The sequence below is a fragment of the Electrophorus electricus genome, chromosome 3 (assembly GCF_041902795.1).
Source record: "Electrophorus electricus isolate QZ-2024a chromosome 3, ASM4190279v1, whole genome shotgun sequence".
Taxonomy (NCBI): Eukaryota; Metazoa; Chordata; class Actinopteri; order Gymnotiformes; family Gymnotidae; genus Electrophorus; species Electrophorus electricus.
In genome coordinates this window covers 11097796-11125597 of record NC_137499.1, presented here as the reverse complement: position 1 = coordinate 11125597, position 27802 = coordinate 11097796, and the positions used below count along the sequence as shown (strand labels likewise).

At 45.8% G+C, this 27802-nt stretch overlaps 3 protein-coding genes and 1 long non-coding RNA gene across 11 annotated transcripts in view; 3 read left to right on the top strand and 1 right to left on the bottom strand.

The window, feature by feature from the left end:
- Nucleotides 1-227: 227 nt before the first annotated feature.
- Nucleotides 228-4115, bottom strand: LOC113574011 (uncharacterized). Of its 2 annotated transcripts, XR_003410277.3 has the most exons (4): nt 3958-4115; nt 3056-3244; nt 2313-2867; nt 228-1568 (listed from the first exon to the last, which is right to left on the bottom strand). It is a non-coding gene; the product is annotated as an uncharacterized LOC113574011 (long non-coding RNA). The 2 variants fall into 2 exon arrangements; XR_014122586.1 differs by having other exon boundaries at nt 228-2867.
- A 2448-nt stretch (nt 4116-6563) lies between these two features.
- trim63a (tripartite motif containing 63a) lies at nt 6564-8185 on the top strand. The gene has a single exon (XM_035533731.2). The coding sequence runs from the start codon at nt 6669-6671 to the stop codon at nt 7710-7712; it is 1044 nt and encodes a 347-aa protein (XP_035389624.1). The 5' UTR covers nt 6564-6668; the 3' UTR covers nt 7713-8185.
- A 3051-nt stretch (nt 8186-11236) lies between these two features.
- On the top strand, nt 11237-23443 carry mlpha (melanophilin a). 2 transcript variants are annotated; one of them, XM_081710233.1, is made up of 16 exons: nt 11241-11319; nt 12055-12259; nt 13510-13651; nt 14974-15195; nt 15297-15409; nt 16414-16461; nt 16596-16657; nt 16976-17065; nt 17145-17271; nt 17358-17587; nt 17743-17829; nt 17924-18151; nt 19838-20008; nt 20256-20417; nt 20668-20739; nt 21252-23443. In XM_081710233.1, the coding sequence occupies exons 3-16, from the start codon at nt 13554-13556 to the stop codon at nt 21315-21317; spliced, it is 1776 nt and encodes a 591-aa protein (XP_081566359.1). In that variant the 5' UTR covers nt 11241-11319; nt 12055-12259; nt 13510-13553; the 3' UTR covers nt 21318-23443. The 2 variants fall into 2 exon arrangements, with proteins under 2 accessions (XP_081566360.1, XP_081566359.1); XM_081710234.1 differs by lacking the exon at nt 19838-20008 and having other exon boundaries at nt 11237-11319.
- Nucleotides 23444-23623: 180 nt separating this feature from the next.
- lrrfip1b (leucine rich repeat (in FLII) interacting protein 1b) overlaps nt 23624-27802 on the top strand; it is a 31871-nt gene continuing 27692 nt past the window's right edge. For 2 of the 6 annotated variants that reach the window (XM_081710232.1, XM_027004638.3), the window contains exon 1: nt 23626-24154. In XM_081710232.1, coding sequence (XP_081566358.1) covers nt 24065-24154 — 90 coding nt within the window. In that variant the 5' untranslated portion in view covers nt 23626-24064. Of the gene's footprint in view, nt 24155-27802 lie in introns of all 6 variants that reach the window. The other 4 variants (XM_027004637.3, XM_027004636.3, XM_027004640.3 and 1 more) reach the window with 3 other exon arrangements.

Below are 27802 nucleotides of genomic sequence, written 5' to 3'. Positions count from 1 at the left end.
GGCCCCACAGCCTGCGTAAGAGAGGCAACCAGGGCAATGTGTGCTGCTTGGCCTTGTTTTACGGGTGTTTTCAGAATCCCAGACTACACAGCTGTCCCTCAGAGTGCAGTCTGTGAGCACGGGAACACTCCAGAGTTAACATGAGCCACCCACAGTGAGGTTACAGTGCATGAAATCCTTGCAGTATGGAGACCTTCTACAAACCTATTATGGACAACTACAGCATGTTGTAGAAGAGAGATTTCTTCTTTATTAATAGATTTAAAGAGCAACCTCCGGCTGTGGCCATAAAAAGTCTCTGGCATCTGCTACAGAATATCCAGTTGACACTGGTCAGCATTCTAATCAGTGTGTTTTATTATATACAACCAGCAAGTTATTTTAATTTGAATATAGGCAAAGTTATATACACACAAAGTCCATTTCTTGGCAAACTGTGATGAATTTGGGCTAAAAGTAGATAGTACAGTCCCAATGGTGAGCTGTGAAAAGTGGAGCATCAGAGCCTTTTGTTGCAGAAGACCTAGTTTCTTCTTTCAAATGTAAACATTGCAGCTCCTGCAGAAGCAGAGACATCAAAAGGCTGTAAAACAAGTGGGGAAACTGATCCAGGATCAGTGCTCTTCTTTTAAGATCTTTTATGACTCACAGAAGCCTTTTACCTCTAGTCCCCGAGATAGCAAAGTTAAAGACCTGGCACTTCTGATGTGATGACCTGCAGTTAGTTTTAAAGTGGCACCATGAACCAGTTTTGGTGGCTTCCACATGCAGCCCCCGTGGTGGCTCAGTCTAACGTTAGACTCCAGAAACAAACTAATTGCGCAGCCTGTGCTAGAACTGTCGTCATGAACCTCGACTTCGTCTTTACGAGCTGCAGTGGAACCCGACGATCCGTGTGACATCTCCCTAATCCTCCCCGCGAATAAATCACAGTGGACAGAGGTTAATTCCAGGGCCAGGTGGACACTGTCGTGGGTGTCTCTGCTTGGGCTCCATTGACCCAAGAACTCACACCACAGGCAAACAGCACTTTTATTTACCGGGTGATTGAGTTTAGCGAATAACGCCATCAACCCTGGATACTGCATGCTTCACTAATCCTCTGTTTTTACCTCTCACTCTCCCTTTCTTGACGTGAGGGTAATCTTGGTAATCTCATTTTAATCCAACTGCATTTTCCTGTGTGGAGCAACAGCGTTCCTTTGCGCATTGACTGCCATGCCGTTGGATATGATCTCTTTCCCCAGGGATGTGAGCCTCTCATTCACTCCACACCCCCCGCCCAACCGCTCCGCTGCCACTCCATGAGAGGAACAACATTCACAGGCTCTGATTAAAATTCCACAACCAGCCCATGAAGATGCTCCTATAGCAGTAAAACACTTAGCGGTTTACTCGTGCTATTTTCAAGCCGCTTTTTATAGTGAGGCAGCCAGCGCTGGAGGAGCTCCGTAAAGGTTTAAGTGTCATTGTAATACGGTCGAGGGGAAATATAGTGCAGTCTTGTAGGGGGACTTAGACAGGGAGACTCGGGTTTGGACTCTCTGTTCCAGCACACTGGACTTAACCTGAAACAACAAAGTTAAAGACTTTCTGACTGTCATGATCTGTGCAGGAATAATAACACTTATGGGAATCAAAACTAATTCTAAGACAAAAAATCAAACAGACATGGCTGAGCACAGAGAGACATGGCTGAGCACAGAGAGACATGACTGAGCACAGAGAGACATGGCTGAGCACAGAGAGACATGGCTGAGCACAGAGAGACATGACTGAGGAGAGAGAGACATGACTGAGCACAGAGAGACATGACTGAGGAGAGAGAGACATGACTGAGCACAGAGAGACATGACTGAGCACAGAGAGACATGACTGAGGAGAGAGAGACATGACTGAGGAGAGAGAGACATGACTGAGCACAGAGAGACATGACTGAGCAAAAGCAGATGTGTGTGGGGGGGGTAGAGTGAGAGCAGGTGTGTTTGTATGTGTGTGGGGGGGGTACTCCAGGTGTCTGAAATTTAAAGCTCAGAAGTGCTAACCCCCCCCCCAACCCCAAACATGTAACTGTCCAAACACTTCAACGTCATTTTATTAAAGCGTCTGTCTGAATAATTTTCAGTGAAAAATAAAATCACTACATTTCCACTCATTTTTGCCTTTTTTAAACTAAAGGGATTTATGATAAAGGTGTATACCTTTTGAATGTGCATTTGAAGAACTAACTATTTTTAAAGATAACAAGAACCTGTTATTTAAGGTAATTAAAAAATGATTGGCAGCTTAATAAAACCCCAGCAGCGCATGACCTCAGTAGAGTGGATATTTATGCTGTGTACGTCTGTCTCCATGCAACGGCCCGGGTGGAGTCGGCCTGGTGTGCCCGCTGCCTGGGCTGTGGGTGGGGGTATGGCGGCACTTCAGAGGCTGACGTGGGGGGCTCATGGGATTGAACAGTGGCGTGGTGCCCTCCTTCCCCACCGTGTCACGCTTCAGCTGGGCCGAGGCGCTGTTCCTCCCGGAACCCTGGACGTCTGTTCAGCACGGACGCCCAGCCGGGAAAATAAACACAAGTCCACTTTGGGATTAGTCGGAATTGCCCCGACCACATGGATGTGCAGCTCACTGCTATGTGCTGGCCCATTTCCAAGACTCATTATGTCCTGGTTAAAGTTGTCCTTGTGCAGATAGATTTGTAAAGGAGATGTGGTTGAGGGCTCTGTGGGGACTGATCCATTTACGATCAGATGCTGCAGAAGTGCAGGGGGGATGTAGATCTTCAGATTGCCCCGTGGAGAGAAGAAGCTCTCAGCATGATAAATCCTTCAAAACTTCTCCTCCTGCACATTCCTCTGCACGGCCTCCTGGAAATGTGAACTCTTTTATTAGCGTTCCTCTTTTATTAACGTTCCTCTTTATGTTTTCAAAGGGATATGTGAAGTTTGTGACACAAGGTACAAGATAAAAGTGCACAGTTTGACAATACATGTAACTTAACCACCAACAGTGGAGAAAACACTTGGAGTTTTGGGAAAATCATGAGAATTCTTACCTCTGAGAATTTGTGGCTATAATGTATTAACAGACTGGATAATAGTCAGTTAATCCTCCACTCCATAAAATCAGCAACCCTTTCCTGTTTGAATGATGCCGTTTTTGCACCATAAAACCTGCTGCTGAGGAAGAGGCGTTTGCATCCAGGAGAGGTCCAGGACAGGTCCAAGAGAGACCAAAGACAGGTCTAGGAGAGACAGAGGACAGATCTAGGAGAGACCAAAGACAGGTCCAGGACAGGTCCAGGAGAGATCCAGGACAGGTCCAGGAGAGACAGAGGACCGGTCCAGGAGATACCCAGGACAGGTCCGGGAGAGAACCAGGACAGGTCCGGGAGATATCCAGGACAGGTCCGGGAGCGACCGTGGACAGGTCCAGGAGAGACCCAGGACAGGTCCAGGACACAAAAACAGGAAGAGCAGGGAGCTGATCTGTACTAACTGCAGTGGCAGTGGTAGCTCAGTGGTCAAGCTCCTTCACTTGTGATCCAAAGGTTGCTGCTTCAAGCCCTGCCACTGACAAGATGCTTAGCTGTCAATTGCTCAGGTTGTACTCAGTCCTAGTTGCTTTGGATAAAAGTGTCAGGTAAATGTACTAACCACTGCCAGATCAACCTTGAACCTTTATTGCAGCTTCTAGCTCTGGTGTCTAGAGGAACAGGTCTCAGGTGCTACAGTACAGATACCAAGTCTCTTCACTCTGTATAAAATACTGGCACAGATATAAGGGGAAGATGATTCATCCTATTACAGTCTCACACGGTTATTTACAGTTTTTCAGCAGTGATGTCAGACCTGCACGCTAAGTTTACATTCCGTGCCACCCAATACATCCCTTCTCACGTGAAACAGAATTCCTCGTGCTCTTTAAGTGTGGGAAATGATACATCCACAAACGTACCGTCTCGGAGCGCGCTGTCAGACAATGCACAACACAACACGGATGGGAACTTCACGCCGGTCCAGTTGAACTGAAGTCAGCAGGAATCTCGCTCGCGCGGACGGCAAAGCTTGCGCAGAGCGGAGGGCTCCTCCGTGCCGTGTTGCAAGGCACGTCACCGTGTCGTATGCACGCACCAATACACGGGGACAACACATCGGTACTGCGGAGGCGCCCGGACGCGGAGATGTTGGTCCAGTGAGGAAACGCGTGAGGTCGCAGCTCCGGGACCGACACGCGTCCGTTCGTCGGGATTTGTCGCGCGTGGTGTGTACAATTGGCCCTTTTTTGTGTTTTACTTGTCAGAGACTGTAACGATATCCCAATGACCAATTGCACACAAAAAAACCCCGATCTTTATTTCTAAAGACAAACGATGTGTCTTAATGCGAGATGAGACTGATATACGTGAATTAAGATCGTTAAACCATGACTTTCAATTTATATATTGAGTTAATAAGATACATTTTAGTCACAAGAAAAAATATTAAACACTATATACAATTTTTAAAAAAGACTTGAAAACGGTCACTTAGGATATCATTGAGGCTATAACGAGAAAGTCGAGTGTTTACAATAATAGAAGTTCTTAGAAGAAAGAACTCGTAAAATCGAGTATACTGTGCCACCTAGTGGTCGTGTTGCGCAGTTACACCCTTTCAAAACGTATTCTTCATAAAATCTCTGTCTAGGCTTTTTGGTCCCTACAGTTTCCAAGATATATTTTATTATGTTTTGGCACGGACACCCTCCGTTTGACATCGTTGTATGTTGTTTGAGGTCATATCAGTCAAACTCATTATTATACTTCTATTGATTTTCTTTTGATGTACTGTATAATTTAATTAAGAAAAGCACGTTAGTGCCAATAAGAGAGAGTAAACTGGCCAGAAACTCATTCTGGCCATCCGTCATTCTCCACTAGGTGGACTCCGGAATCCTGTCTTCTGTTGCCATGGACACATAGGAATGTGATACATGACACAAGTGTCCAAGGTTGATGCAATATCAAGACCACGTGTGTGTTTATATTTACATGGAAGAAGTCGAGTGTGAGTGTGTGTGTGTGGACTGTAAATTGTCTGGCAGTATAATATATAATCAGACTGACCTTTCATTAAGGTCCCTGGAGGACATTCTGGTCTGTTCTAGGAAAAATGAACCAATTTTAACAAGAATATCCAGATTCAGTCAGATGACCAAGGGTTGTTTTGTAGGACACCAAGATGACATGTTTTTAGGGATAAATGTGTGAGTGGTGAAAGGCAGAGAACAAGACTTAGAATAATTCTGATGAGAAAAGATGGTCACACGCACACAAGCCTGGAATCTAAACAAAAATCGAATTATTAAGTTTTTCCTAGTTCAGTCCCAGTTGCTGTGTGAAACTCAGCAGTGACTGGTTGAAGTGAGGAATGTTAGCTTTGATTCCGGAATGTTCAATTCTGCATGGATTGAACCAAATGTGAATTGCAGCCTGTTTTATATGTAGTCTCTGCCATTTCAGGGGACCAAAAGTAATTGGACAAATGACAGTAATCTTCACTAAAGTGAATCTCACGTTTAACAGTTGGTTGCACGTTGTCAGTTTACACTAGTCAAGACTTCAGGGGAGCTTTGGCCAGCTGAGAGCAGTTTGTAACGGATCTCTTAATAAGGAGGAGAGTGCACAAAATATTGTTTATTTATTATTGTTTGTAATATATCACTTGATTCATAGTTTGCCTTTATAAAATATGTTTATATCAATTTTCAGTTTAAAAATAAAACACCGCCCCCTTTCATCTTTTAGAACATATAAACAACCAAACAAGTAAACAAATTCAACCCCCCCCCCCCTGCCAATTAATTAAGTGTTTTCCTGATATTTGTGTCCCTGGGCTAGCGTGTGGCTCAGCACCTGCTATCCTGGAACACGGTTTTGTTATTCTGGAATACGTTTCCATTCCAGGACAATGAGCGCCTCACTTTCAGAGGAAAATTTCACAAGCTGCTTTCGAGGGGCGGCCAAGCACATGGAATCAGGACACGTGATGGTGTGTGTTTACAGCGCTGGCACTGCGGTTGAGCAAGAGTGCGCTGTAACCAAGAGGGTGGGATCAGTTTTTATTATGGAATGAGCTCGATCCATCCACCTTCCCATGCCTCCCAGAACCATCCAAACATACATGCATACAGGGAAGAAATTGTAAACATCTTTGAAGATCATGCTGTTTGCAGGTTTGACCACTGGCCCTTCTTCTGTGGAGACTACACATACCAAACTCATTCAGAAGCTCACGGGTAAAATGGATAAATGGCAGAAAACAAACTGAGGTTGTGTTGCACTTCCGGTGGTCACATGGGACTTGTTTGGCTGTTTGATCTGCCTGCTGCAGTGCTCACACAGATAGAGGGGCTCGGGCTGGGGGGGGTTGTTGCTAAGTTTGGCATGTGACTGGTCTCGATGGGCAGGGCTAAGAGACTGCATGTTTTCTCCGAATTGAGCCGCACAAACAAGTGCAGGCAGGAATCTGGTCACGGCCGCCGCTTGGCTCGAGTGTCATGGGCAGCGGGCGGGTATATAAGCCCAGGGTGCCTGCTGGGAGATCAGAATAAACCTCCACAAGGACAAACGCAAGCAGGGAAGCTCCAGAACCTTGAAGGAACGCAGCGAGAAGAAGGGCACAAACATGGACATCCAGACGGGTCAGGTAGTGCGGGCCCTGAGTCCCCTGGAGAGTCTGGAGAAGCAGCTGAGCTGTCCCATCTGTCTGGACATGTTCACCAAGCCTGTGGTCATACTACCCTGCCAGCACAACCTGTGCCGCGGCTGCGCCAATGACCTCTACGACTCCCGGAACCCCTACCACTTCTCGGGAGGGATCTTCCGCTGCCCAACCTGCCGCTTCGAGGTGGTCCTGGACCGCCACGGTGTCTACGGGCTGCAGAGGAACCTCCTGGTGGAGAACATCATCGACATCTACAAGCAGCAGCTGGAGAGCAGCGGCGGGGGCGATGGCGATGGAAACGAGCCACCTCTGAAGGCCAAAGACGCCAAGGAGCCCATGTGCCAGGAGCATGAGGACGAGCGCATCAACATCTACTGCGTCACTTGCCAGGTTCCCACCTGCTCAATGTGCAAGGTCTTTGGCAAGCACAAGGACTGTGAAGTGTCCACCCTGAAGAACGTCTGCGAGGCGCAGAAGGCGGAGCTCAAAAACGCCATCGACCTGCTGGCGGCCAGCAAGGGCTGCGTGCAGGCCACGCTGGCCCAGCTGGAGGACGCCAGCAAGGCCGTGGAGGAGAACAGCCAGCGGCAGAAACAGAGGCTGGGGGAGAAGTTCGACCTGCTCTACGCCATCCTGGAGGAGCGCAAGGCCCAGCTGCTGGAGACGATCAGCCAGGAGCAGGATGATAAGACGGCCCTGGTGCGATCATTGGTCCACGAGTACGGCCAGAAGCTGCAGGCCAGCACCACGCTGATGGAAAAAGCCTCCCAGAGCCTGAACAACAGCAGTGTTGCAGAGTTCCTCATCAGCGCCAAGCAGCTCATCACGGAGGCTAAGGACACGGCGAAGAACTCCCATATACAGAGGCCGGAGCCCGGCTTTGAGAAGATGGACCACTTCACACTGTTCACCGAGGACGTGGAGGCCATGCTCGTGAAAATGGACTTTGGAACAGGCGGCGATGAAGATGACGACGATGACTATGAAGAGGCCGAAGAGGAATAAGGATTTGTGAACTTTATAGGAGACAAAGACTATGGTTTTGTGGGAAAAGGTTAGAGAAAGGGATTTAAAAACAAAATGTTGATATACACCGTCAGTCGGGACACAGTCTAGCTGCTTTTGAAAACTGTGATGAGTGTGTGCAATCTTAACAAAGCAGTTTTGTACAAAGAAATTGCACCATTTCCACTTTTCCACTTGACTTTTTTACTTTTGTATTTATACAGTTGTTCATATTGAATTATTTTTTGATATCTTTAGTGTTCTGTAGATGACAAGACTCACACTTGTACATCCTGTGTTAGACTGCGCTTGATGAGATGAAGTCCAAGTTGGATCCACTAGCTGTAGAATACAGTTGAAACAACTGAGTGTCAGATACTTGAAAATGTTGCATTATGCACTTGACTTATTAACTACTGTAGAATATTATTTTCATTGGATAATTCAGTGGGAATAAAGTATTTAAAAAAACATCAATTATCTCCTGAATGTGTAACAGGCACCCGATCCTCACGTCATGCTCCTGTCAGGAATGGACATTAGCCATGGCAATTTTAATCAAATATAAAGTCCCATGATAACAAAGCGTTTGGCCCCCGGCTGTGCACTGGTCTGGAGGAGGGCTATTTTAGCCTGGTGAGAATGAGAGAAGCCAGGGCGCTCCAGGAATAGCGCCCCGTGTCAAGCGTGTTTCCATCTCTGACCATTCCTGCTGCCTACACACGTCCTTCCAGGGCCGGGGCACAGAGGTCAGCATTTGGCCTGCCACGGATACAGTTGCTAGGGCCCTACACAAACCTTGCAGTCCATGTTTATACAAAGCCTGAAAAACAAGCTTAGGGAAAGTTTACCATAATAAACGTCAGCAGCTAAGCACAGATAATTAAAAAATATGCACATCACAGACCCCTGGTAATTTGAGCATGACAGACATTTCTGAATCAGATTTCTATATAGTTTATTGACTTTTTGAGCTTTATTGTCAGTAAGGATTGACTGCCACTCTTCGGATCCACACAGACACGTCTGGCAGCGTGTATGGTTCAGCTCAGAGAGAACAGCCTGCAGTTAAATGCATCATGCAGTAGAACGTTACAGCTCCAAAAAGAAAATAACATAATGATTAATACACACACACACACACACACACACACACACATACACAGTTTGTGTTTCTTAAGTCAGTCTTGTCTTTGGTCCCTCTGTAACTGCTGGCCCTGAGTCCCTGAGCTTTCATGTGTGCAGGGGGTAGGTTTGCCCCGTGGGCAACAACCAGACAGTTGTGACACCAGGCCTGCCGTGCTGACTGACAGCGCAACACCTAGAGAGACTGGGATGTTCTCTCACCAGTCATGTCTTTAAGTCTGCAGTTTGAGAGTCACCACAGGTCCACACTTAACCCAGCATCGACACTGACACAGGACTCACTATGGGTCCAAACTCAAACCAGCAGTAACACTGACATGCAAAAAAACCCCAGCATGCTTAGCTCAGCCTGGTAAACTTGTATCAGCTCAACACACACTATTATGTCCGTGTACATGCTGAGGTCAGAACTGTCTGCCACCCACAGAAAGAGGACACCAGACTTTATTTATCAGCGGCAACTCAGGAAGACACTGACCTATCAAATGAGTTCACTGTAGCAGCTTTCAAAGTGAAGTAGGAATTACTGCAAGACTAGCCAGGTGGATGTGAGGGTAGGGTTAGCCTTGCAGCTATCCACGCTGCCAACATGAAACTCTGCTCCTGTGTGGTGAACAGCTGCTTTGAACGGGAGTCTGACTGTACTGTGCTCTGGACAGCAAAAAAAAGACATCACACCAGCGTAACTCCAGTACAGTGGTGTGGGTCTACAGACACTGGACTATATTTAGTAAATAATGTTAGAAGCATTTGTTTGGCATTGTTATGATGGCGTTTTCTGTGGGTGTTGAACCTAACAGGTTTAAACAGGGACAGTTACTTTCTCAGACAGCCAGACTGGACATTGTAGTCCTCTTGTAGTGTGCAAGAGCTGTTATTAGCAGATTAACCGAACAAAACACACGATGGGTAGACGTCACGCTGCTGACGCGCCTTATCTCACTGACCAGTGTCCTCTAGTTCAGCTTGTGAAATGTGACGGTAAGAAGGCTCATTAGGGATCTGGACGTGTGAAGCTGCCTTGTGACAAATGTGTTGTAAAAAGTGCTGTATAAATACATTTGACTTTACTTGAACATTACATGTGTAAGGGTTAACCCTAACCCTAACATTAACCCTGACCCTAACATAACTCTAACCCTAACCCTAACCCCGACCCTAACCCTAACCCTAACACTAACCGTGACCCTAACCCTGACCCTAACCTAACCCTAACCCTGACTCTGACCCTAACCCTGACCATAACAGTAACCCTAACTCTAACCCTGACCATAATCCTAACCCTAACCCTGACCATGACCCTAACCCTAACACTAACCCTAACCCTGACCCTAACCTAACCCTAACCCTAACCCTGACCCTAACCTAACCCTGACCCTAACCCTGACCATAACCCTAACCCTGACCATAAACCCTAAACTCTAACCCTAAACCCTAACCCTAACCCCTAACCCTAACTCTAAACCCTAAACCCTAACCATAACACTGTGCTCAGTTGCCGTTCCAGTCGTGTTGCGCCTTCTTGATCTGTTATTATCATCACCAGTTGCCACATCGCTGTGGAGTGCAGAGACGCCCAAGACATGGAAACAAAACATGTTCGTGTTTAAATGGCTCCAATACCCAATGACACATCAGAACCAGTTCGGAATAGCACGGATCACGTCTGTGTGCCACAGCATACATCATAAACGACACAGACAGCTCCAAATCAGGCACTGGCCCTTTAACGCCCGTCTTATTTCTGGGTTTTTGAGCTCTGATTGCAACTCTCTGATGGCCAATAAGTCACTAAAGTTTAATAGACGGAGCAGTTCAGTTTGAGGTCCTGTTTTCAACTACTTCACTCCTCGGCGGTAGAGCGTAACGTGTAGCCAGTATGTGTGGACTGGGTCCGTCCATATGCTACGCGATGTAGAAGAGGACCTTCACTAAATAAGAGCAGGACTTCCCCTGGCTAGCCAACAGGGTCGAGCGCTGTGTCACGGCTAATTTTAGGGTTATGGATGAACCCCACCCCCACCCCCGAAACTGGGACAACTCACCGAACTCAACGAATCTCTCGATCCACCAACACGATGGGGCATATGTAACAGGAACGCACAGAGACCTCTGCATACAGGAGCATATTATTATTGTTGTTGTTTTTGTTGTTAATAAATGCTGTGATGTGCGGGGAAAAGTGGAGCATTTTGAACACAGTGCAGGATGTGGGATTCTGTTACGCAAATCATGTCCTTAGCTTGTGCAGAGCACACATGTAAGTGGCTCTATGTGTAAAAATACCCACAGTTCATATTTAGCCACTGCCTGTAGATGGTCGCACAGTAACTAGGACGTTTGCGTAGGTCACCTCACCCTCACCTCGCCATGTGTGCAGCAGACCTTCAGCATCTCCAGCTATTCTCCAACGCAGTATATTATTACGGAGAGAGCAAACTGTGGCGCACACCGCAGATACGTACGTCTACATTTACATTTACGGCGTTTAGCAGACGCTCTTATCAAAAGTGCTTTGTTATTTCCTCATAGATACATCCTAGTACAGTACAGTAGGTTAGAGTCTAATATACCATTGATCTACAACACTAGAAATACAGGGATCTCTGCTGATGACTAGAAGTACAAATACATAAGGTCTCTCTTAAACAATGATCAGTGTAATAAACAATAAGTGCTAGAGTTTGTTAGACAACATCAGTGTAATAAACAATACCCTACAATAAGTACTAGTTTAGTTAGTCAACACAGGAATCCTGTATCACCTTGTAAAGACATCAGTGTGCGCTATAAAACTTGGACGTATTGTACAGGCACAAGTGCCCGACGCCACCCATAAATCTGCAAGGCCAGAGAGCCTGACCCACTGATGTGTTCGCAAGTCAATTAAAAAAGGTTAATCTGATTAAAATGTGGTCAACAGTCAAATGTTTAATCAGTGAGTCACCTAGCTCGCCTAGATCGACTTGGCTCGCCCACACCAAGGCAATTAAAATAGAAATGAAAACGAATAAACTTCTAAATTCACCAAAAAGCGGTTAGCAACACTTCGCCTACTAATATAATAAAGTGAAGAATTCACATGCATTAGCAACTCATCGCTGGTGAAGTGAAAATATATTTAAAAAGAAACAGAACCAGAAAAGTTGAAGTGTAACACTGTGACCTCGATCCTAAACGCGTATTTCTGCTTCAGATCACCACAGCCTGTTCCGAGGAGGGGAGCGGAGAGAGAGGTCAGGCCTCAGTTGCCCGCAGGCACGAACATCAGCCGATGTTCGCGGCCTGATTCACTTAAATATGAGCATGTGATGCACTCAGCCGAGATTCAGACTTCTCACCGATCTCTTGCCTGAGTTTCAAAGGGGACTTTCCGACAGCGGCTGTTCGCCAAGACAAGGGTAAATAAACCTTTACTTACAGCGCATACGGAAAAGATTCACTTTTAAGATTAAATGTTGACTTTCCGTTGCATTAGAAAGTAGAAATAGCACTTGATCACAAAAAAGTTCTGTTCGAGACAAAGTTAAGTAGTGTTTAATGGTAACGTCTGTTTAATGCACATTAGATGTCTGTCACACTTGATTTATTTGGTTCAGATACTTAAAACCCCACAGTGTAATCGATAATCATATGCATATGCAATATGCATATGTCTAAGGAGGAACAGGAAATCAATAGCGTATGGGTTAGAGCTGAACATTAACATATTGGCAGACTGCCGTTTCCCTGTTATGCTGCCATTCCTCTAACTCTAGTCATTACTTAACGATTCATTTCATTAATTTATTATCACGGACAAATATTTAACCCCACACATGATTCACAGATGCGGTTTCAGTAACTGATGGACGTGTTTTTGAGGTGTGTTTGCAGAAACCTTCAACATGTAGGGAGACTCTCATTACTGTGTGTGTGTGTGTGTGTGTGTGTGTGTGTGTGTGTGTGTGTGGGTAGGTGGGTATGTGAGTGTGTGTGTGGGTGGGTGTGAATGTGTGTGTGGGTGTGAGTGTGTGTGTGTGGGGGGGGTGAGTATGTAAGTGTGTGTGTGTGTGGGGGGTATGTGAGGGCGTGTGTGTGTGTGAGTGTGTGTGTGTGTGTGTGTGTGTGAGTGTGTGTGTGTGGGTATGTGAGGGTGTGTGTGTGTGTGTGTGTGTGTGAGTGTGTGCGTGTGAGTGTGTGTGTGTGTGTACGTGTGAGTGTGTGTGTGAGTGTGTGTGTGTGTGGGTGGGTATGTAAGTGTGTGTGTGTGTGGGGGGTATGTGAGGGCGTGTGTGTGTGTGTGTGAGTGTTTGTGTGTGTGTGTGTGAGTGTGTGTGTGTGGGTATGTGAGGGTGTGTGTGAGTGTGTGCGTGTGAGTGTGTGTGTGTACGTGTGAATGTGTGTGTGAGTATGTGTGTGCGTGTGTGTGTGTCATTACTGTGCTCCTTTGAGGTACCTGGCAGAACAACTGTTTAAAATGCTGAGATACGTCTGATCAGAGAAAAGAGCACAACTCTCCAAGCTTCACGTGCATTGTTTCTGCTTCATTTTCAGCTGACAGAATCACTTACTCATGGAAATGAACTTGCAGAAGCAAATTGATTTCACACTTTATTTGTTCTAGATTTGGAATATAGTTACAAACGTGGTTTTGCCTTGTAACATTCAGGTTCCTTGTGCTGAGGAGCTGAAGTGACAGTCTAGATTTCTGAGATGGATCTGTCCAGGCTTACGGATGAGGAGGTCAAGCACGTGTGGGAGGTCATCCAGAGAGACCTCGAGCTGAGGAAGAAGGAGCAGGACAGACTTGGGTGAGCCTGACAGACCACAGACCCCACCCTAACACGGACACACCAACTCGTTAAACCACAGACCCCACCCTAACACGGACACACCAACTCGTTAAACCACAGACCCCACCCTAACACAGACACACCAACTCGTTAAACCACAGACCCCACCCTAACACGGACACACCAACACGTTAAACCACAGACCCCACCCTAACACGGACACACCAACTCGTTAAACCACAGACCCCACCCTAACACGGACACACCAACTCGTTAAACCACAGACCCCACCCTAACACGGACACACCAACACGTTAAACCACAGACCCCACCCTAACACGGACACACCAACACGTTAAACCACAGACCCCACCCTAACACGGACACACCAACTCGTTAAACCACAGACCCCACCCTAACACGGACACACCAACACGTTAAACCACAGACCCCACCCTAACACGGACACACCAACACGTGTTAAACCACAGACCCCACCCTGACACAGACACACCAACACCTGTTAGACCACAGACCCCACCCTGACACAGACACACCAACACCTGTTAGACCACAGACTCTACCCTGACACGGACACACCAACACCTGTTAAAAACACAAGTACACCCATCTGCCCCTAATGTGAATGCTTTCAGGCATCTTAACTATACTGGACACATGATTGTGCACTGATGCCAGAATTAGCCACTGTGGCCTGTGTGGAGCAGGGCAGTACATCTGTGGGGGGGGTGGGGGGTAACGTGACTACTCCTGCCTTGTGCTCTCTATAGAATGTGTCAGCAGCAGTAGGGCAGTGGAATGTGAGGGTGACAGAGCTCCTGCACAGAAACAGTTCCTGCTCTGATCATCATGGCGAGGTCACAAGGCTGGACTGCCCCAGGGCTCTGCCTGGGAAAACACACTTCTTTGTGAACTCTTTTCTCCGCTTACACAAAGAGTTCGGTGTCTGGCTCTTGGTTTTTGTTGGCTTGTGTCTGATAAAGATGCCAGTGATAAGTGAACCAGATTTTCCACTGTCAACTTTTGTCATGTCTGGTGCCATAGAGAGACATAGCCATCAGGTTTTATGGAATGCTGTAAGGTTACTTTTTTTATATGTTAATAGTGGTGAGCTGGGATTGAGGGAAGAGCTTTCTGAAATATCTTTAGCCTTAACGCAGGCTACACACAGAGCCCGTGTTATAACAGTCTATAACAGTCTCATTCTGAACCAGTGATATCATTCCATCACTCTTTCTTCTCTTTCCACTCTGCTCTTCTGAATTCCGGTTATGCTGTGTTTTGCCGGTTGTGGTGGGTCCGGGTTCCGGGTCGTGCAGGGAGCTGCAGACCAGGATCGAGAAGGACGATGCCAAGCGCAAGCTGCTGGGCTCGTGGCCCTCGCTGTCTGAGTCCCACTGCCTCCACTGCCTCCAGCCTTTCCGGTTCCTGGTCAACAGGAAACGGCAGTGTCAGGACTGCCAGCTGTACGCGTGCGGGACGTGCAGCCGCTACAGCGGGAAGGAGCGCGGCTGGGTGTGTGAGCCCTGCCGAGCCGCCCGGTGAGAGAGCGCAAGCGTCACGGGACTGAGGGCGCACGCACGAGCAAAGTCTGCTCATCTTGACAACAGTGACCTCAAACTCTGTCTCTTTGTCTGCACAGGGTCCTGAAGATCGGAACGTTGACCTGGTACCATGACAACGTGCACTCTCGTTTCAAGCGCTTTGGCGGTGCTAAAGTGTTGAGGTCGCTGCGCAAGAGGTTGAGTGATGCGGGTGGGTTCCGAAAATAGTACTCCGATGGCCTTTGATGTGTCTGAACAACCTCACGTGTTATCACAGCGCACGTTATCAAAGTTTTCCACAGACGCAGCGGTTGTGCTTGGTTTGCTGACTCATACACATATCTTACGGCACACGTCACCATAAATTCAGTGGCCACTAAAAGTCAAAGGAGTCTCGCTGTGCACCTCAGTGTTGCGTGTCAGATGAAGGGTTAGCCTGACCGCATTCGCTGGTCATTAGGTCAGCGTGTTGCTGTGTGTGGTGTCTGTGGTGTAGAGGACCTAGTGGGTCACGTGGTGTTCTGGGTCTGATCAGAGGTCTGTGGAGGTTGTTTATGAGCTCTGGGCTGAGATCAGACATGTTATATGCTGAAATGGTAAGCATAGTTTCAGTGGTTGGCAGGGTACTTATGCTGGCCACAGCTAAAGGGCAATATCTGTTTGTTTGTTTGTCAGGTTTCGTCTACTCTTTAAGCCTTGTAACCATAATACAAATGTCTGATCATCTTTACTCAGATCTGTAGTGAGTGGACATGACTATTCTAATACCACCTTTCACTTGTTCAATTGTCCTGGAAGCAGCTCACATTTGCACGGACATAATAACAAGTCAATTACATACACAGCAACAGTGAATAAATGGATAGTCCAGACGTAGACTCTTCACCATGTTCTGCCACATGTACCGTGCACCCAGTGTACTGTGGCTACAGACTGAACGTCATGTGAGGATTTAACAGTATATCCAGAACACAGAGACTTTAGCACACAGAAGATCAATGGTAATTACACATTGGATAAGGTGACAGATATCGTGTGAGATTCAGTACTAATATTAATCTGACTTCACAGTGTTATACCAGGTGTCGTGGAAGTCTAGAGCTGATCAGTGAAGAAACTGTCGCTATGTCATGTTGCTATGGGGGTCCCACCTGCAGGTGTTGTTTTTCAAAGTCACGAGATTAATGTTCACACCATTCCTCTTTCTTTGTCCAGGTCGCCGTGACAACGACACGTCTGCAGTGAGTTGGCAAGTAGATTGCAGTGAGTTGGCGAGTAGATTGATTGACGATGCATACCTATGAGCAGTTGTCTATGACACAAGGCGCACAGTCCCAGTGTCTTAGCGAGAACACCCTGAGCTGGGTGCACGGGTAACTGGGTGACCTTTTTTTTAGATGGACACAGTGGCCATGACGATGAAGACATGGATACAGTGGAGACCCAGCGCTATATGCAGGCAAATATGCAGGCGTTAGAGGAATACGTTAAAAAAAGACACTTTCCCAGAATTCAGAGTACAGTGGCTTTAGAATGTTTTTGGCAAATGTTCATTTTTAGCACTACAGGCATTATAATACTCATACACTGAAATTATGGCCTGTGGATGTATGTGGATTTTTATAGGCCATGTCTAAAACCATGTATCTGACAAAAAGATTTTAAAGTACTCTGAATAAAATAAAATGTGTTTTTTACGGGTTTAACAATGAGGTATTCTTGGCCTGGTGGACCCAGTCTTAAATGCTAACGTTGTCCGTTCTTTTGGCGTCCGGAGGTGAGGAAGACGAGGCGTTTGCTGTCTGTCCACCCCTTGGATCTGGACATGGACAACTACAGTAGCCATTCCCGCCGACATTCTGTACAGGCAAGAGTAATCAATGCTGGCTTAGCGCCATGGGCCTCACGCCCAGATCCGGTACACTGATCTGTTGCTTTCCCCTTAGCACTCCCAGGACGCGCGGGGGCGGCCGCGGGGTGACACGGAGTGTCGTGCTGACGCCTGTCATCATCATCATCATCATCATCACCTCATGAATCGTAGAAGGAGTCTGGACCCGTTGTCAATGCCAGGTTAACTATGGCATCACACACACACACACATACGCACACACACACACACACACGAGTTGTAAGCTGTTTTCACTCCCCATGTGCAGACGATGCTATGCACTTTGAGCACAGAATGGTGCGTGCTCGCTCACTGTCCAAAATCAACGCCGTGCCCCAACGCAGCGCGGTGTCCCTGTACATGGACACCTCTGAGGACGAGGACGGACTCCGTGGTCCCATCTACCAGCCCCACCCCCCGCGCCGTAGCCACGCCCAGGAGAACGTCAGTCTGAGTGCACCTCTGGGATGTGAGAACCGCCACCCACAGCACCACCAGGTGGGGAAAAAAGAACCGTCACACTGAGCCAGGTTGCTAGGAAACATGATGATGTTCATGGAACGCACTGGGAGAAACTGGATTGGTTTGGATCTGTTTGTTACCTCTCTCTGTCTGTCTCCACCACCTGACCCCTGACACCTGGTGTCTCAAAGCAGATTAATGAACTGAGCAAGAGAATGTCTGCCATTGAGACTCTGCTGAACCACTTGGAGGAGAAGATGATGAACCCTCCTGATCAGGTATGAACGCAGGCACACGGCCCCAAGTCACCAGGCTAACCCAAAGGTATCAGAGAGCAGGCAGTGAGGATGTGTGTGTGTGTGTGTGTGTCAGCTGTCAGCAGGCCAGCTGGAGGAGGAGAACCTAAAGAAGAAGCTGGATGAGCTGATGAGTGACAGGGCGTTGTCCTCCGATGAGGAGCATCCCAGAAGGCCCGCCCCCTCCAGGGGTCCTGGGGTGAGGGGCAGAACCATCAGGGAACAGGACCCGTCAGCTCCAATGGCACAGAAAGCTGCTATGAGCTCTTCCAGTGATGATGAGATACCCACTGAGGCACAGAAGGTAAGAACACACACACACACACACACACGATAAACACAAGGGATAAAGATGTTTACCCAAGGAATGGTGTTCATTTACTTAATAATTTTGCTCTGATAACATATGTGGTTATGTAATTATTTTCATTATCAGCGTAAACAGTTCACAGATAAACTCAATCTGTTCCGGCCTTTTCATCCAGACCAATGCTTGAGTTTTTGGTAGAAGCTGCAACTTGATATTCCTGGATGAGTTTAACTTTTAATTAAGTACACCTTTATTATCAAATTATAAGCCATTGCTCATTTTAACAGCTCACACCTACATTATCACAGTTTTTTACAATTGATCCACTTTATCAAAACACTTAACACATTCACCATAACAATAGATTATGTGAACTAAACTGTCTGTACTTGTGCAGTGCTTTGATACATAAGACATTCAATCCAAAACTTGCAACAAAACTACAGAATGGAACCAAAACAAAACAAGACAGGGAAACCGTGGAACACAGACGACAGGAGGGACCAATTGTGACTCAGACATCAAAATGGTTTCATTTCACTGTAAAACCCAAAATAATTTTGATCACTGTGGAGGGAAATATGTTGCATTTTGACAAACAAATGAAAATATACACTTGAAATATGTAAGACAGATTATTCAGATTTTAGCAGAAAGTTTCCCCAGTTTATTCAGTTTTTTTTTTTGTTTGTTTGCAGCTTTGTTTCCATCCATACAAAAGTGGTCAAACTTGTAATGCAATGTGCAAGTATATTGGGGAAATATAGATGTAGATGTGTGAAGAGATTTTCCACTATTACTGCAGTATGTGTACTGCTGAACCCTGGGCTGTCATCTCCGCTACGGGGGGGGTAAGGGGGGGTTGGTTGTGATGTTGATAAAAATATGTGGGCAGGATGGACAGACAGACGTAGACGTCTGATACTGACCGGCAGACAAATATGTGTGAATTAGTATATATAGTGGAAATATTGATTTGGTATTAGAGTATTTGTTATTGATTGTGCATAATTTTCTGATCAACAGTGTATTGCACTGTGAGAACAATTGTCCAAATACAGTAAGCCCACTGAAGAATACTGTTATTGTTGTACATTATACAGTAAATATTGTTAATCTGGGTTTCCTATACATTAAAACATTAATTCATTTTCAGTTTAGTGTAAATTTAACAGCCATGTAATCTATTGTGAGAGGTAAGCCAACAGGTTTCTTTAGCTGGCTTAAAATATTTGTGGATGCAAAAATAGAGGACATGAAACATTTAATACATTTTGTAAATGTTACAAGTGGTTTGCGTTTTGAAGTAACACTAATTATACACACACCAGTTAGCATGAGAGTTAGGAAGACTTACGCACAAACCAGAATAGTCCCTGCAGTGCTCTGTTAGCAGGACTGCTCTGTTGGTAGGACTGCTCTGTTAGCAGCACTGCTCTGTTAGTAGTGCTGCTCTGTTAGCAGCACTGCTCTGTTAGTAGTGCTGCTCTGTTAGAAGCACTGCTCTGTTGGTAGGACTGCTCTGTTAGCAGCACTGCTCTGTTAGTAGTGCTGCTCTGTTAGAAGCACTGCTCTGTTGGTAGGACTACTCTGTTAGCAGCACTGCTCTGTTAGCAGTGCTGTTCTGTTAGCAGGGTTGCTCTCCTCAGCTAATTGCTGTTCCCTCTGCATGGCTTTCAGAGATCCACTGCTGCAGCACTTTGTGACATCACAATCAAGGTTCTAAGAACCCTCAATGCCGTTGAAAGTGTTCAAGCTGAGTTGGCCCCCCCAGACCCCCCTGACAGACCCCAGTTAGGGGCCACAGATGTAAAAAAAGCTTCTGAGGCTTACAGACAACTCGAGGAAAATGTAAGCCTGAAGATATCTTTGCAGATATGTTTGATCTAGCACACAGTCTTAAGGTCACGCACAAGGTCACACACAACTTGGGGCTTATAGTTAATGTTTGTCATGCATTTCATTACCGCTTGGCGAATGGCTGTGCTGCTCAAACGAATAAAACTAGATAAAAGGAACCTGCACATCTATGCTCTCTGGCCACCGAGTATCAGCACTGGTGCAGAATGCTCTCACGGTCTCTCCTGCTCCATTACAGCTGTACCTGACCGCAGGGAAATCCTTCAACATGGAGAGGAAGTTGAGGCTGCTTGAACAGAATGCTACTAAACATTACCTCCCCCTCACCGACTCCGAGCTGTCTGAGCTGGAGGAACAACTTTCCATAGCAGCTGCTAAGGTCCAGAGCACAGAGAGTGAGGTGAGAGATGATCACTAAAGTACGGAGAGTGAGGAGAGACCATCAGAGTGAATGCACATCTTTATCAAGCGCTTTTATCCAGAGTGAGCTGCGTATTTGATCAGTATGGTGGCGTGTGCGCGCCGGGGACTTAGACCCATGATATATATGGAAACACTTTGAATGTGTCTGGGTGATTACTTGTCATCTGGCATGTCTTCACTTCTTCTTGTGCTCTTGAATCAAGCCTAGTGCACTTTTCTTTTGGTAGGTTTCAGACATTGAGAATAAGATTGCTGCTCTCAGTGTGTCAGGACTCTCAATGGACAAAGCCAAGAAAAAGGTGATGTGTTCACTTAATAGCACAGTAATACCAAAGCAGACGCATTATAACACAGTTACACACAAACAGATGCATTATAAAATATTAACACGCAAACAGATGGATTACAGCACATTAATACACAAACAGATGCATTATAACATATTAATACACAAACATATGCATTATAAAACAGCAGCACCCAAACAGATGCATTATAAAACGGTAACACACAAACAGATGCATTATAACACAGCAATACACAAACAGATGCATTATAACAGTAATACACAAACAGATGCGTTATAACACAGTAATACACAAACAGATGCATTATAACACAGTAATACACAAACATTATGCCTTATAAGTGATTACCAGATTTGCAAATATATTCGTCAGAATCACAATTAAATTTCTTATGCCAATGAGTCTGATTTTGATGGTGAGTCATATTTGCCTCTCTGAGCCTTTCATGTGCATTTCCGAGACTTTTGTGCCATTGTTTTAAAAGGTGTTTTCTGGATTTGCAGGCATCAAGCATACAACAAAGAAGAAAAATGACACAGGACATCAGCATAAACAGAGTTCCCTTCTGATCACCAGAATGATGTCACTAAGCCAGCATACTTCCTCTGTGTGAGCCGATGAACATTCTACAACTGCACGTGTATGAACCTATTGACGCAGTCGCTGGGAATGAGCACCAGATGAGACTTGGTCAAAGCTGCCGATGGAATAGCAGGTGTATATGTTTCCATAAGGGTGAAAATGATACTGTAGGCTGTGATACAAATAGTTCAGTAAGATAACTCCATGGATGATAAAAACCGTATGTACTTCACTGCAAAATACTTTAAGCCCAGTTACTGTAAGTGTAGCCAACACTGGGTAACGCTTACGTAAACTCGGACCACACATCTGACATTGGAAGGGATTAGTGGCCATTTATGTTTGGAACAGAATTCATGGGACACACTGTGTGTGTGTCTGTTGTGTGCCCAGAGCAGCACTTATGTAGAGGTGCATGTGACTTTAACTGTACTGCTGCTCTATGTCTTGGTTGTTGCTCTTCTTCACATCGATGAGAAGAAGTAGAGTAGTCTCCAGTGAGATGTAGAGTAGTCCAGTGAGATTTAGCAGGAAATAATCCAGTGAGTATAGTAGTCCAGTGAGATGTAGAGTAGTCCAGTGAGACATAGAGTAGTCCAGTGAGACGCTCCTCCTTCTCATGGTTTTGCCAAGCAAAAATTTAGAATAAGCCAGTGAGTATCGTATCCCAGTGAGACGTATAGTAGTTCAGTGAGACATAGAGTAGTCCAGTGAGATTTAGCAGGAAATAATCCAATGATTATAGTAGTCCAGTGAGACGTAAAGACGCCCAGTGAGACGTATAGTAGTCCAGTGAGACGTGGAGTAGTCCAGTGAGACGTAGAGTAATGCAGTGAGATTTAGCAGGAAATAATCCAGTGAGTATAGTAGTCCAGTGAGACGTAGAGTAGTCCAGTGAGACGTAGAGTATTCCAGTGAGTAGTCCAGTGAGACGTAGAGTAGTCCAGTGAGACGCTCCTCCTTCTCATGGTTTTGCCAAGCATTTCCTGCTATGTGTGAAAATATTCACCCCATGTCTTAAAAAGATGTCCCAGTTCTCAGTCATCTTCTCTGTCTCTGCCACTCACATAGCCTGTCAGTAATTTATTCCTCCTCTTCCAAGCAAATATGAAACATTGTAAACAGACTGCAGTCTAGGCATTTGTCTCTCATCCTTTCAGGACATAACACCAATTCAGCTTCGCTGAGAGTGCTGTCAGTAACAGTCTGTTAGTGGTCTGATGCATCATGACTAAGTGCTCTAGGTAAGTGTGTCCCGTAGACGTAGTGTGTGATAGTGTAACCCTGTTAACACCAACTGCTCAACAAAAACTTTAGAAAGTCATTACAAAATGAAGAATCAGAAAACAAATCTCTTTAATGTTTAATATATTTACATACATATTTCATCAGTAGCAGAAGTGCACATTACTAATTCACATCATCTTAAGATGCTGACAATTTTAGGGTGATGTGCTTCATGTCCATATGTATGTGTGCTTTGAAAACGCAATTATTAAATTCTTAACGTGTTGGTCAGTTTTGTCTTTGCATTGTTGGAGGCTTGTGCATGTGTAGGGGTAACTGCCTTCTCAGTTAACTGCTGCCCCCTGGAGGACATTCAGAATTCCACCAGACTTCCGTCTCTGAACATTTAATTCATTGCACAGGACACCAAACAGGACTGTGTCTATTTACGGCTGTTTACTGCTGTTTTAAAATTACTGGGTGAGAGATTGATGCATTTAAGTGTACTTTTGTTCAACATTTAATGCTACATTATAAATATATACAGTGAAATATAAGGTAGCTAGTAAATGGTTTTTCATACAACACAGTAGGAACCATTTATTATGCTGTAGTTACCCGTCAAAGACTCACGAGGGAGGCAATGGACCACTTATACCGACGAGGTCGCAATATTTTCACTGGTCAGACCCGAATCTTTGACCTGATGGACGGACCGATGAATAAGTAAATAAGTAAATACCTAAATAAATCAATTCGTAATTTGTAGATAGATAGATAGATAGATAGATAGATAGATAGATAGATAGATAGATAGATAGATAGATAGATAGATAGATAGATAGATAGATGAGATTCGTTGACCTCATTAAATTGTATGCGACTTGTCAACCTCGTTAATGAGTTCGGAGGGCGGAAAGCGAAAGCTATTTAAAATCTCTTCTAAAATAAGAGTTATTTGAGAGCCCCGCCCACTCTCAGAGGCGTGTCCTGGAGCAGCAGCTGAAAAGCGATTGGCCTGGATCCCGGAAGGCGTCGCGCTCTGCGACTGCTGGCCCATTTTCACGGGCAGTTCGTCGTGCGCCGTTTGCTGGTGCGCGCTGATGCTGCAGCGAGCTCGAGGATCGACGGGGAAACAGCGCGAGGACACGTAGAAGGATGTTCCGTGCTGTGCCTCGGGACGTCAGCAGCCCATCATTACTGTGCCGGATTAGCGGTTCCTCATCTCGCCTTCCCCCCGTAATGTTCTGACACATCGGAGATTCATGTTTAGTAAGCAACAGGCTTGCGTTATTTTCACGCGCATCTGCCGCTATGAGGATTCAGGGAGAAGGTCCAGCACGCGAGGTCTTCCTGGGAAGATGGACACGTAGCCAGTGCGCACAATGTATCCGGACACTTCTTTAATAGCAGTAGATTTAACACTTAAGGTCTTTGTTTGCTGGTATATCATTTGTTTAGGCTTTGTTATTTTAAATAGCTCCGAAGAATCTAGCTGCTATTAAACATGGCAACTCAGGTCACGGGGAGGAAAAGAATTCCGAACAGGGAGAAACTAACGGCGGAGGAGGATGCTCTGAGCCAGATAGCGCGAGAGGTAAGTCTCAGGAGGATGCTCTGAGCCAGATAGCGCGAGAGGATAGTCTCCGGGTTGTATTGGAATGACGTGTCTGTGGTCTCGGCAGCGTCATGCTGGACATAATGTTTCAATGCTAGTGGAACAATATAATGCGCTCGTGATATTTAGACAAATACGAATCACTTGCAAAACCGACAGTATTTTTTGTTGGCCATGCATCCATGCATCCATCAGCAGCTTAAATTCCGCCCCAGTGTCGAAAGCAAACGGACAGAGTGATGTAGTCATGGCCCCAATTGTGCCTGTATTGAATGTAAGACTCGGAGAAGCGGTTATTGATGACAGGGGAACGTTATTAGTTGCATTCCGAGTAAAAGGGAACTGTTGTTAGTTTGACCTGCATGGCCACGTGAAGGGCGGGTGGTGGGTGGTGGGGGGGCAATTCGTTATTAAAGCCAAATGGATCTGACGATGAAGCGGGTTAACTGTGAGATGTTTGCAGTAGTAGAAGCACGCGTTCCCTCGCGCTGCACAGTCGTAAGTGCAGACAGGAATCTGCAGGGATGAGGCAGAGGACCCAGTGGGGCGCAGTGACGTCTTTAGCGAGAGATCAAATGGAAATTTGAGAGAGACCTGCTGACGTCAAATGACGTCCGCGTCATACCCGATCCGTCATGACTCGAATATCAAAGTTGTTACACGGTGGACTGACCTTTGATAAACCTTATGGTTTAGTAATCATTTTAAGTTTCTAAAGACGGTTTAGAAGATGTTTTGAGAGGTGGTAACTTCCACAGGAGCAGCTCTACAGTACTGGCCGTGCTCTGCTGCTCTGTCATTATTAATCTGGTTTATGGATTTCTGATTTGTGCGGACTACTGTGTTGCACTGCTTTGCCCTGAGAGCGTGCTGATATTGGCATCCTTACCTCTGACCCCCCCTGACCTGTGAGGTCTGGTGACCACATCTGTGAAGCATTTCCTCCAGAGAGAATGTGCACACACTTCACTTCGCTCCTTGTTTCCCTTCCGTGTTCCCTGGGTGACTCTCCCCTAACCTTAATAAGCGTAATTAGCTACTTAGGTCCCATTAAAATGCCCATGGAGGTGTTCTGGGGTATTGAAGAACTCTAGTTTTGTGGCCTTTTTTTGTGTTTCCTTAAACCTCGACTCATACTCCCGTGCTCAGAGTAAAGGGACTATTATGAATTCTAAACTCACTTTTCTCCTCACTCTCTTAAACTGATTTTTTTGGCTAAAACGGGTAATATTTTAAGCAAAGGGTAAACTTGGCTTTACCTGCTATGTGCCCTGCTATAAAAATACCCAAAAGAGTGCCAACACCGGCATGATCTCATCAGGCGGAGCTGGGCACTGAGGTACTTCCTGCCTCACCACATAGCCCACAATGCACTGGACTTTAGGACTTTCCTGCTGTCAGAACAGGGACCTGCCAGCTTTGACATTGAGGGGTCTGAGGTCAGCAGTTCCTCTGCTGTCACACACGGAGATGTCCAGGCTGTGTGAAACTTACGATGCGTGTTTTGTGGTATTTTTGTGTGACTGGAACACCAGACCTGGCATGACTGAGGCAGCTCCACATGTGCTGACCTGTGGATATATGATTCCTGAATGAGCGCTAGGAGACTCTAGCTCCCAGCAGACTAGCCCAGAGTCCTGCTCGCCTTGCTGAAACGTGACCAGTGTTATGTCCTCAGGTTGTTTATTTTGGTAGCATGCCTTAACTTTGGCTCAGCCTCATAGCGACAGGCGTGTGGATGTACCCGCAAGGCCGTTCCCACATCCTACATCCTTTCAGACCTTTCTTTAATTGAGCAATGTCTGAGAAAATCACAGATGCCTAACCCCTACAGGAGGCTGTTTGTTCCCTGGTGTTTTCGGTTCCTTTATTACCCTGACGATGTGGGCCACATCATTTTCATCTCAGCATCAAGACTTCTCAGTCTGCACACACACATGCAACTTGTTAGGAGTCCAGAAGCCACTAGGGAATTGTCTGCATCCTTTACAGTGACCTTCCATGCGCCCTCGCCAACGGTGCTTCTGTCCTGTACCTGACCACAGTGTGGTGGTCAGAAGGGCCCAGAAAAGGCCTGCAGCATAAACACGCTGCCCGTCTCGCTGCCGTGTTTATATCCGGCTTGGGTCGTTGGACTGTGCAGAGGAGGCCACCCCGTCCCCTGAGGACAAGATGGAGGGAAAAAAAAACAAAGTGCAGTGTCTGGAGTGAGTTTCAGAGCAATGGCTGTAGTTTATAACCCCCTTCAGCCAGATTTACTGCTCTGAACAGCGATGTGTTGTCTTCCTGTTTGTCCTCTTAGTGAAGCAAAAAGGCCTGCTCGGAAAAAAGAGAAAAGTTGTTTACGTGTGTCTAAACATGTTTGTCGTCAATGCATTGTTAATGGTGTGCCCTGGTGTTACTGGTGTGTCCTGGTGTTATTGGTGTGTTCTGGTATTAATGGTGTGTCCTGGTGTACTGGTGTGTCCTGGTGTTATTGTTGTGTTCTGGTATTAATGGTGTGTCCTGGTGTACTGGTGTGTTCTGGTTTTATTGGTGTGTTTTGGTATTAATGGTGTATCGTGGTATTAATGGTGTGCCCTGGTGTTACTGGTGTGTCCTGGTTTTATTGGTGTGTTTTGGTATTAATGGTGTATCGTGGTATTAATGGTGTTCCCTGGTGTTACTGAGGTGTTCTGGTATTACTGAGGTGTCCTGGTATTAATGGTGTGTCCTAGTATTAATGGTGTGCCCTGGTGTTACTGGTGTGTCCTGGGGTTATTGGTGTGTTCTGGTATTAATGGTGTGTCCTGGTGTTACCGAGGTGTCCTGGTGTTATTGGTGTGTTCTGGTATTAATGGTGTGCCCTGGTGTTACTGGTGTGTCCTGGTGTTACTGGTGTGTTCTGGTATTAATGGTGTGTCCTGGTGTTACTGAGGTGTCCTGGTGTTACTGATGTGTTCTGGTATTAGTGGTGTGTCTTGGTGTTACTGGTGTGTCCTGGTGTTATTGGTGTGTTCTGGTATAAAAGGTGTGCCCTGGTATTAATGGTGTGTCCTGGTGTTACTGGTGTGTTCTGGTATTAATGGGGTGTATGATTCCTCTAAGTGCTGCACATACAGGAGCTTTGAATTGACTAATGGACTGTCTGCCATTGTACATGTTAATAAATGGATGTTGAGAGTGAATGTTTGAGGCTACAGAAACAATTTCCTGCCCAGCTGTTTTAATAATTCAGACTGTATGTGAGGACTCATTGTGATGGTGTCTGTTCCTTGGAAATGGATGTTTTTAAGCTACTCTCTGTTAAAAGACATCGTCTGATGTAGGTCTGCACAATGTGTCCTTTATAATCATTATAGAAATATTAGCCTTTGATATTCTGATATTGCATGAGGCTGCCACTAAGATCTTTAATAAATCATGTTGTATCGTGTGCTGTGAGCATTCTGAAGAATCACAGATGTTCCAGATGAGAGTTCTGACCAATCATAGACATTGCAGATGAGAGTTCTGTGGGTGTTTTGATGAACTATATGACTCACATGATCAGATGCACATAAATAACTGTGTTCAAAATAATGGTTATTTGGCATTATTCATCATTAACTGTAACACATTTCACCAGTGTTTTAATATATTGCAAAG